Source organism: Sylvia atricapilla, chromosome 4, assembly GCF_009819655.1.
Source record: "Sylvia atricapilla isolate bSylAtr1 chromosome 4, bSylAtr1.pri, whole genome shotgun sequence".
NCBI lineage: Eukaryota > Metazoa > Chordata > Aves > Passeriformes > Sylviidae > Sylvia > Sylvia atricapilla.
Window position 1 is genome coordinate 17,806,374 of NC_089143.1, and position 11,371 is coordinate 17,817,744.

At 36.1% G+C, this 11,371-nt stretch overlaps 1 protein-coding gene across 2 annotated transcripts in view; it reads left to right on the forward strand.

The window, feature by feature from the left end:
- TAPT1 (transmembrane anterior posterior transformation 1) overlaps positions 1–9,477 on the forward strand; it is a 48,994-nt gene extending 39,517 nt beyond the window's left edge. For both annotated transcript variants that reach the window (XM_066317203.1, XM_066317204.1), the window contains 4 exons: positions 889–957; positions 2,246–2,322; positions 5,806–5,966; positions 8,515–9,477. In XM_066317203.1, the coding sequence (XP_066173300.1) occupies positions 889–957; positions 2,246–2,322; positions 5,806–5,966; positions 8,515–8,744 (537 nt within the window). In that variant the 3' untranslated portion in view covers positions 8,745–9,477. The remainder of the gene's footprint in view (positions 1–888; positions 958–2,245; positions 2,323–5,805; positions 5,967–8,514) is intronic.
- The last annotated feature ends 1,894 nt before the right edge of the window (positions 9,478–11,371 follow it).

Genomic DNA, 11,371 nt, shown 5'->3' on the forward strand with positions numbered 1-11,371 from the left:
CTTGTTTTGAATTAGTGCTGTTTTTTGGAAAGCTGTTTACTGAACACCTTTCATGCATAGGGACTCATTAGGCTTCACCTCTTAGCATTCCACACATCAGTGCTTTAGATGTATTCTCTAACTATTAAATGAACTTTATTACTATGATTTCTGTAGTTTTTATGGGCTGTCGTGAGGAATGCAGTAGTTAAGCCTTATAAAGAAGCTAGACAACATCAGCTACAAATACTTAATAATAATTTCCTAATTATAAAAAAACCAGTTTATTAGTTTTAAAAATTCCAATTCTGGTCCTAAGGATCCTCTGTGGGAAATAAAGTAGCATCATTTAAGGACTAACTTTGGTGTGATGTTTAATACTGCAGGCAAACTGTCATGCAAAGTACTTGTGTTTTGAGTTCAAATGTAAAAACAATTCCAAAATAATTTTAGCACATCTTAAGGCTAATTATAGATGTTTGTAGAATGATTTAAAATTGCTAGTGTGGTGGATAATTGTTCTTTTATGCCTGTAACAGTTTTTTCTGTAGAGTATTTGAAGATCAGTCAAATTAATACAGAAAGGTGTCTAAGCTGGTAATAATGTACAGATGAGATGTCATAGTGCCTTTGGATTCAGTGTCCTAATTGCTCTCGATTTAGAGATTTGTATTATACTCCAGTTGCTCTTGATTTAGAGCGCTGAAGTTAATCTTACTGGTCATGGTAATATTATATTTTTGTCTGAGAGTGCAGCTATCTCCATTTTAATTCCAAAATGTGAATAGGTACACTTTATACCACGACAGTGTTTGTTAACAGAGCTTTATTCTTATCTAGAGGGTGTGCCAAACTAAAATAAGCTCATTCCTTTGCATAAGTAGTTCATTATTCTTCTTCTTTTCCTAGGCATACACAGATTATAGTGATTCAGTTTCCAGAAGAATGGGTTTCATTCCTCTTCCACTGGCTGTTTTAGTAAGTTGTGTCATTCCTATCAGTTTTCTGTCAATAAGATCTCACTTTGAAAATGTGTCCCTCTGAAGTAGCTAGCTGGGTGTGTTGAGGATGAAATTATCATCTGAAGTAACTGAAATTATGCTGAAAGGTTGAGTTAACACTCAGTATATCCTATATCACATACTACTTGTGGCTTCACATATGCATTATTGTTTCTCAGCCTTTCACAGAAAATGGAATATAAATTAATTTTGTAGGATTGGTAAGAACTTGAATTGTACCAGTGAAATTAAACTACATCTGTGTTTACTAAACATATATTCCTTTTGGCAGCTGTCCTATTCATTCATTTGGAATAGTCAAAGCAGCTGGTTGCCAGAAGGTTAGCAGTAGTGCAGCAGTTTATTTAGGTTTTTCATAGGAGTCCTTGTGGCTGTCCCTGTAATGGCAGGCTTAATGACCCAATATTCTGTTATATCGGGCACTGAGCTCCTGAGCTGTTGTTGAGTACATCACTCTGAAATAGCTGACTTTGTTATACATACATGTTACTATAAAATGAATGATTTCATTAATGGAACTATGTCCACATGCTGTCCTTGATTTCGTTAATGGAACTGTGTTCAGATGCCTGAATTAACTATTGCAGAATGTTTTCTGTAAATAGCTGATCTGACTTTCCCCATACACACATGTAGACAAGCAATAGTTGTCGTAATGCTGAGGATCTGTACATGCTTTGTCAGCAAATATGCTAATGCACAATGTTCCTGGAAGAATAGCAATATGAATTAACTTTAATGTAATGTTCTCCCATAGAGATGGGGAAATATACTATTCACAGGATTTGTTAAAACTACAGAAATGAAACTGAAATTTCAGCATCCATTTGTTAGTCAAACTTGGGAGTCTTATGCCTTGTCCACAAGCAATTTTGTAATCATAAGGTTAGCATAGTGTGTAAGACTGATTCTGTTTTGCATTGCATCTCTTGACATTTTCCTCAAATTTTGTTAACTCTCCTCCTTGAGTTTCGGCAGTTTTTTCCACTTCTTACTTTACTTGAAAGTCAGTGTTAAGGAAACGTTGTCAGACTCTGGGTTTGGCAAAGTTGCAACTAAGTGCTAGTATAATACTTATTCAAATCAAAATCTGGAGTAGTTAGTACTGCCCAGGGGAACATTGGACTAAATTTCTGTTAATGTAAACGTTTCTAGTTTTCCTTGAATTTACCAAATAAGAAATGTCTGTTACAATGTCCTATTGGTAACTGTGTGCTAAATTTTAACTTTTATTCTTGAAACAGCTCATCAGAGTCGTAACAAGCTCAATAAAAGTACAAGGAGTCTTAGCTTATGTTTGTGTTGTGCTGTTCTACTGTGGGTAAGTAAATCCAAACAGCTGAAAAGCATTCACCATTATTTGATTAGATATGTGAAAGCAGTTTTTGTTGATACTTCTGGATGTAAGGATAAACACAGTTTATATTCAGTAGAACATAAACTGAAAACCCTTATGCTCATAATCTGAAATTGAGAGTGCAGATTTGTCTCTAAGTACTGTGACTACATTGGGGGATTATAGCCCTCAATAAGTAACTTCAGTAATGGAAATAACTCACTGCAAAAAGACTGAGAGAATCTGAGAGACAAGCACCATACTTCTGTGTAAAAAAGGAAATTGAATTCCAAGGAATGAAGTTTTCTGTCAAAAGACTAAAAGGTTCAATAAGCCAACAAAAATAAGCAGTTCAAGGGCTTTGAGGAGATCATGAATTTTTTTCTCAGGTAGTTAAATGCAAGGTTCACTTTGGTTTAGGAAACTGCTATTAAAACAAACAAACAAACAAACAAAAACCTCAAGGCTCACCTTTCCTGGGAAAGGAAAGTAATCTTAGTCTCAGTAAGTAATCTTAGTCCAGAAATACAATGTTTTATGGCAATTCGTTTTCCATAGCCAATGATGTGCCAATCTCCCTTCAGCATCCCTTCACTGCCAAGTCAGTTTATACTTGTCGTACCTTTAACTTCTCACCAGTCGATAGGTACTTCTGAGGCTGCATAACTGTACTTTACATCCAATTTAGTTTGTCTGTCTTGAGACACTTTCTCTGTACTATCTGTGGATGGCTTTCTAGGAAAGCTGTATACTGCACTGTCATTGTTTGTTGTCTCTCAAAATTGACCTTAAGCAAGTAAGTGTTTCAAGTTGCTGATGGAAGAAGAACCTGCCTGCAGTATTGTGGGATTACTTCTTCCAGTGTCCTACCAAGTTGTGTTTTAAGTGAAGGCAGTAAGATTTCTAAGGCTGAGGCAGTGGTTCAGCAGGAAGAGAGGAGAGCATGTTGGAAGAGAGGAGACTACTGTTATACAGTAAGTTGTGAAAAGAGCAGGATTACTACACATTCTTTATTGATAGGTAGACTCTTCTCTCTGATGTGATCCTGATGTGCAAAAAATAGAGCTTGATCAGATGTGTTTTGTCTACATCAGTGTAGGGGCACATCTGTTTGTTTAGTGGCAGATAACTTTGAGATATTGCACATAGGCCAAACAGTAGAATTTTAGCCACATTCCTCTGCACCATACTTTGATTTTTTTCACCAGCATACTACATGCTGTGCCTATGTTCTCCCTAAAGCCAGCTTTGTATAATTCAAAGCACTATGCTCTGATCATCACACTCAAGCTGTGGTATACCAAGGTCAGCACTTTCATCCTGCTCAGTGTTTTTTTCCTTTTTTTCCCCAATATATGTAATATTTTCCTACCTCTGTTAGTCCACTGCTGCAGCCCAGGATTTTTCACTGTCTCTGTTGCTTGGAGAATGGAGGGCAGAAAGAAGTAATGTGATTAACATGACGTGTTAAATGCTGCTCTTGAAAGACATATGTTACAAACGTAAATACATTTTAGTCTATTTTTGTCCTTATTGAAAAGTGAGAACAAATTTTTACTTTTGCAGTGGTCTCAGACTTGGAGCTTGCTCACCTCTTACATCTTTCGAGTAATTTTTGTTCTGAGCATAAATTTCAGCTTTTCATCAGGTGTGAGAATATATGTAGAATACAAACATAATAGCGTAGATACATGGGAAATAACATAATAAAATCTGAAGCAGTTAACTGGGCAAAGAATTCAGCCTATGCTATGGATGAATTAATTTTATGTTGTTTATTAACAGCTCTAGTTAATGGCGTTATAATAACTCTAGTTAAGCTTTATTTGTAGTTAAAGAGTCTTGCCAACAAAACCGTTGAATTTTCTTTCTCTAGAATTTCAAACAACTGCAAACTTACATTCTTGTTAGGAATCTAAGCCTGGGGTAGGCTGGCAGAAAAGAGTAAGGGAGAATTGCTAGACAGACTTGGATAATTTTCTGTGAGAAGCTGGAACTGATACAGGGAAGTGGTCTTTTATGGCTTTTTACACTTCTGATCTCATTAAATCAAAGTCTAACTATGCTGTAGAAACCTACTCTCTCAGAACAAAAACATATTACATAAGAAGCATAAGAAAAACACCTCTAAAACATTAAAAATTAAAGAGAACAACTCAACTCTGTGAAATAAAATCTATCCAAATAATATAATAAAATTGAAAAGAAGCACAGCTTTCAACCTGTATAAAACGATATCTTCTTTGTGGTTGCTTGGATACTAAAATGTCACTTTCTTTTGAGTACTGAAAGTGATGTGCTCTGCTCATTCTTCCATTTCTCAGTTGAAATGGAATAGACAAAACTCTTTTTTTCCCTTAAAAGTGTAGCGTAGTTTGTTTTTCTGTTTGACAAGCTCTGAGTACATTTGCACAGAGGGATAGGGGAGCTGCTGCTGGAGTGTGCTTGCATTACTTTATGATTAAGAAGTTAGACCTGCTCTGTGGAACTGTGAATGTTCATTCCAAGTTGTCTTTTTAGTCTGTTAATGATGTACATGATAAACAGACTTTTCAGAGAGTGGAGAATGAATTCAGAGTCTGCATTTGATTCACTCTTGTCACATAGCTTGATTTGAATAGAGACTATTTATTTCATCCTGCAGAGAACAGATCACTCTCCTCATCGTTCTGCAATGAGCCTTTTCTCCCTGGAGTGGACATTGCTCTACAAGTCATGTGTTGCTAGTAATAAAAATTAGATTTGCAAAACTCTGTTGAATGGTAAAAAAGCACTTGATGGTAGATGATTCCTTTTCTTCAAATGCAGAGACACGTGAAAGGGATTCAGTGATTTTCTGAAGTTTGTGCTGCAATTTAGTCATAGTAGAAAAAGAAACTGCCATCATCTGGACTGTGCTAAGTTGGTAATGCTGTGCAGCCTCTTTAGATCTGTTGAGTTTTATGGACTGTCTTCTGTGATGTGAAAAAGGACTTACTGTGATTAGCCTATAGTTTATAAAAGCTAGATATTGGAGTTGGCAGTGCTGGCTTAGTGATTCTGTGGTTCTGTATTTGCTGTCCTGTGGTTCCAAGTCTACTGGAGATCCTTGGCTGGGCACACATAATTTGGGTGCATTTATTTTTGACTTGCAGTGTTGAGGGCATTTTTTATTTCTGTGTTTAAGTATTTGATTACTTAAATGGCTGTTTAACTGTCCTTGTAGTCCTTTAGTTAAATAATAAAACTTGGTGTTTTCCTCTAGATGCTTTCTGGAGGAAAAAGAAAATTAAGCTTTGAATCTGAAACAAATTGTTAGGAAAAAGAAATTACCTTTTGATCTTGATATTGAAAGGATTTAATTTGTTAGCTAATCCTTCTAAGACAGCACTTACCATATGCAATTATTTTCATATTAATAATTGCAGTGTGAATAATATGCAATAATTTTAATGCGCTAATGCAAATATGTAAACTAATTTTTTCCAGGTTAATCTCTCTCAAAGTCCTTAACAGCATTGTATTGCTGGGGAAATCATGTCAATATGTAAAGGAAGCAAAAATGGAGGAGAAATTATTCAATCCTGTGCTGACTGCCACCCCAGGGAAGCCAGCTGGCAAACAGCAAGGCACATTTAAATCTACCCAAGGTAAGGCTAACTGCCTTGATTCATTTTCAGTGAAAATTTTTCAGACTAAATTTGATATTAAACCAGATGCATAACAATGTTTGCTGCACAAACCCTGTTGTTGGACCTTAATTGTGCCACAGCACAGCTGTGAAAACAAATCTCTAAATACAATAAAATTTCTTGCTTTTGGTTCATGCATCTTGTTTTGGTAATAAATTCTCATATCTCTGATAAGATCTCACTGTGATATGTAGAGATAATAGAAACAATGGAATAGAAGCATGCTTTTGTTTTAAAATTGTAATCATAAAATGGCTTGGTTTGGGTTGGAGGGAACCTTTAAAGACCATCTAGTCCAGCCCTCTCTGCCATGTCACTGCACAAATAAGTGAATATTTACACATAATCTGTGACAGTGCTTAAGTTTAGTAGGGAAGCAATCTGTATTTCTCATGGAAATCAAAGTAAAACATGACAGGTTTACACATAGGTATAATTACTTGTAGTTGTCATGAACACATAATGAAAAGCTTTATGAAATCCAGATAGGAATTTCAGTGGGTCTCTAGCCCATTTCCAGACTTTGCAGCACAATTTCCTCTTACAGGTCCTCATTTATATTGGGAATATGACATTATTGTATTTGTGTGACACATTATAGAAGGAAACAGAAACCTTCATTGTTCCCATCAACTGAATTGGATTGCATCTTCCTGTGGGAAAAGCTCAATGAGAGCCTTAGAGAACTTTACAGTGGGGCTTTTATTGTGTTCACAAACAAAACTGGAACAGCTTGAAATGCAAGGTGCTCATTAGTCGTCAGAGTGTCTCGCCAGCAAGGGCAGAGTTAAGAATCTGTCACTGTTTGGCATAAACTTCTACATCTCATGTGTCAAATCACATCAGGCAGAAGCTTGGTGCAAATGTTTACTTTTAAATTCATACAAGTGCTTTACTTTCATGATGAAAAAATGTGATACAAATTGTTCTGAATTCATATTTACATTCAATTTTGTATTTCATTGAAGAAATGTAATGATGATAAACATTCTATTACTGCATTTGGATATGAGACTTAGTAAGTTGTACTTACTTATATTGAGCTTTAACTTACAGTATATAAATCCGGAAGACTATTTTGAGCTGAAGTAGCAGGGATGCTTATTTTCTCCAGTGGAAAGACTTAGAGCAAAAAGTAGCAACCAAAAAGCTTTTGTGGATTTTATTCAGAGTATTCCTAGCTTCCATTGGTGATGGGAAAAACTCAATTTTAGTTTTCTAGGAATTTTATATTTTTTAACACCTGTTTATTTACTAGAAATCTTGATTACATGAAAGAATGACTTTACCTTCGCTCAGCTTTTGCATTATTACTGCTGGGTTCTGCAGTATTAGTTAATCTCTCTGCCCCACTTACCTGGTTTTTACAATACAGTCTCTCAACCTCTCTCTTATTAGGGTGAGGGTAAGGGGATTAATTCATCTGGTCTCCTTTCTGCCAGTTTATCACTTAAGTCAGTTAATTTTTAAGAGTTTCCGCCTTGTCCACAAAAACAGTTAAAATTTTGGAGAATAAAATTCTAAAACTTGCTCTTGAGGGATGAAAGCTCTAATTACTGGTAATCATTTATAGGCTGACCAGCTACATCTGGAAGCTGCTGGGTTAGAAAATACTTACATTTGTAAACAAGGATTAGAGTTAAAATTACTTGTCTCCTTTCTCACTGCAAGTTTAGTACCTTCAACTTGCATAGGATTAGAGGGTGGGTAACCCATGTACCTCCAAGTAGTAGATGGCAGACTGTGGACGGATGTTCTGCAGAAATAAATTTTTTGTAGTAATTTGGATAGAGGTGCCATTCTGACAGATAATATTTCTTTGGACTGGTCTGCAGTACTCTCCACATCAGTCAGACTTTTTCAGATTCCTTTAGAAACAATAACTCTTTACTGAGGAAAAGATAAATTTTTTTCTTGTCTTTTTTTCTTATCTCCTTGTCATTTGCTTGTGCATTTTAATTCTTTAAATGTTTTAACAAAATATGGAAAAAATACGTGGATATTACTTACCAATATCCCAGGTTAACAAAGCCAGTGTTCAGTTCCACTAAAGTAAGAGACAGGAATAAAAATAGACATCTTTAATAGCACTGCTTTAGGAGCCAGTGCTATTAAAGTGCGTAGCAGTGCATGAGTCATTTATTAGCTATCCCTGGAGAAGGCAGGTTTATTGTACTTCTGTAGAGGATTAAGCACATCTAGTTCCTGCCACAAAGATTCCTTTTGTTCATTTCAGTAGCAAACATTTGTGTGGTTCACACATGGACTGTCAGAAATCTTTTTGCTTAAACCAACAAAAATAAGCATGTATGTCCTAACTTCTGCTGCTTATGCTCTTGCTGATTATTTAAACTTCCATAGAATTTGTTTTTTTCTATTGCTTCTGCTGCCTTGTTGCAGCACACTTTTTCAGGATACCTTTGGATGAATCTGGATGTTGCACATTGTATCAATATGTCTATGTTAAATTCATTATTATGTTTGTAATTGCCTTCTGTTTCAACAGGAATTTCCACAGATGAAAACGGTTCTACATCAGTTACCAATCAACCAGTGCATCAGAAGGAGAATATGCCATCTTTACTTGTAACAAGCAATTCTGACCAATTTCTGACAACTCCTGATGGAGAAGAAAAAGATATAAGCCAAGACAGTTCAGAATTAAAACACAGGTCTGCAAAGAAAGACTTGTTGGAGATAGACAGGTTTACTATTTGTGGAAACAGAATTGACTAAGAATTTATTTTTTTTTAAATCAATGTGCTAAGGATACTGAGCTGTTGGGACAGCAGATGCTACCAGAATGGACAGTTGCCAAAAGGCATATAAATATTTATTTAAAAACTTAAATTATTAATGGCAAAAAAAATATATTAATTTCTTTCTACAAGTAACTTGGCTTGGTATCTGGTCAGGTCAAGTAAGTGATCTCTATCTTGCCTCTTGGAAAACGTGGTGGATCGTGAGTCTCTCTAGCCAGGTGGCAGAGCTGCAGTATCACTTTTCTGGAAAACAGACTGGAAAAAAGCATAACCCTGTTCTGCATTGTGAAACCATGCTTCCAGAACACTTTTTCATGAAGGTTCCTCCAGTGTAAGGATATTCCTGGAAATGTATGGCAACTTGACCGGAAGCTTGCTTATGCAGTTACTGTGTTTTATTAAACATCTGCGAGCAGAATTCAAAACTTGTGCTTATATCAACAAACTCATAAAGCATTGGCACATAAAACAGCAAGTCAAGACAGTTATTCTTGTCAACAAAAATCTTTTCAAGATGTACCTTGAAAATCTTGTAATCAGAATAAAATTTTGCCTTTAAGTGAAAGACTTACTGCTTAGTATTTTATCTGAATACTAAACACAAAGGCAAGATCACAGTAATGAAGGTTCTGCTTAACTGAGCAAATATGAAGCATATTCATTTCATGTGTTATATGTCCTGCAAGGCAAATAATTTAGAATTTTTTTTTAAAGCTGAGGATTTTTTTTGCTGTAGGAAAAAATATTAAAGGGGCACTTCTAATGTTAAGGAACGGCAGTGTTAATTGCAGCAAACAAGTGTTGTGTTGGAACTGTATGTATGACATTAACATAGCAGTTAAGAACATTGCACTGCATTTTGCATTAACTCTTAGAAGAATGACATCTCTGTATTAACTTGCCTGAGAACATGCCTATAAAAGCTCACGCTGACAATCAAATCATAATTATCCATTTAATGTAATTGATTGGTTGTAGTCAAACTTAAGTAAATGGACTAGATCTATAAAGAGCATTTAAGCACTACAATGCATCTTAATTTCTGGTATGAGATGCAGAGTTGGGAGGGTTGCAAAAAGAACTTTTGGAATCCTTAGATCAAGAATGGATTCATTTTGAGCTCAAAACATAGGCTGGAGAGTTTTATCAGAAGAGACCCCTTAGTTAATGATAAATTCTTCATATGTTGTAAACCACATCATTAGCTTCCAAAATGCCTTTCAGACATTCAAGTAAGCACCAATTTTACTTTCCAAGGGAAGGTATCATAAAAGTATTTCGGTGCTGAACAAATGAAGACAATTTGCTCTTTGCTAATTTTGTAATTTGTCAGAATGGAAAAGCCAAAGTTCATTTGCTGTTTGAACATGTGAAAGTTAAATGTATCTGCTAATCCCTGAAACTTGCAGGACTACAGTAATATAGCAGATGGAGGCAGTTGGACAGAGTTATGTATCTGAGCAGACTTGCTATTGAGAGAACTCTGCTGTACAGTTTAGGGTTGTCTGCTCTGGTGGGAGCTCCTTGCTGCAGTCTTTCAGCCTCTCCTCTCCCGTAAGAGCAGTGGGAGTAATGGCCAAAATCTGTGGTTATGTTCAGGGATGAAAGTAAAAAGAAGAGGATTTGTGCTGTGGAAAAATTTGAATTCAATCTTTAATTTTTGATGTATTTTATACTAATTGGAGATGTTCACACATTGAAATTAAGATTATCTGTCAATTTGGTGTATCTTATTTTATAATTATTTAGCAGTTGCTAAAGAAAGCTTGAGATTGCTTTCATTTTTTTCTGTTGAATGACATTCTGTATCAATTTTATAAGTGCATCTTGTGTGAAACTCAATAAAATTCAATTTTGTAATATTTGTTTAAAAAAGGAAAAGTACAGCGTTGACATTTCTTTTTTAGTACTCAGAGTTGGTGATCTTGCAAAGTAATGTATTAAATTCCAATTTCCATAAAGTAGGATTCTTGCAAATGTGGGACGCGAATGAACGTAAGAACTGGGTTATCAATGGCTTCAGATCTATTTCTGTAGGAGTTGGTTGTTGCCACTTGTAGAAAGAAGTTTATTTCTGTTACTAATTTGGTTCTATTCTATTACTATTTCTATTTCTATTACTAATTTGGTTTTTAAGGACACACACCATGTGAATGAAAAAATACTGTGTCTCAGGAGAGCTGTAATTTCTGTAGTCAGTTACTACAACTGGATTTACTCCTACGCGGCAGAGCCAAGTGTGAATGCAGGATGAGCACAGGCAAAGGCCTTGCTGAGCGCACAGTGGTGGCACTGGAAGGGTAATGGCTCACGGCACTGGGGCACGAGTCCTGGCCTCAGTCCTCCTGGGGCTTTGTTCTGACACTTGAATTGTGGTGCCTGGGTCTAAGGCAGTCCAGCTGGGCTTTGGGGTGTGGCTGGTACATCCCTGCCTGCTGTGGAGGTGTGACTTCATTGCCCTGGGATGGCTGTAACACCGAGGTGTACTGAGGCACTGTTGCAGAGGGTGTGGCAAACAGTGTTTTCCCTTGAACTCCCCAAGTCTGCTAGGGGCCAGGCTGAGCATTCCTTCCTTTTGCTACAAGCTCTCTTGTAAAAAGA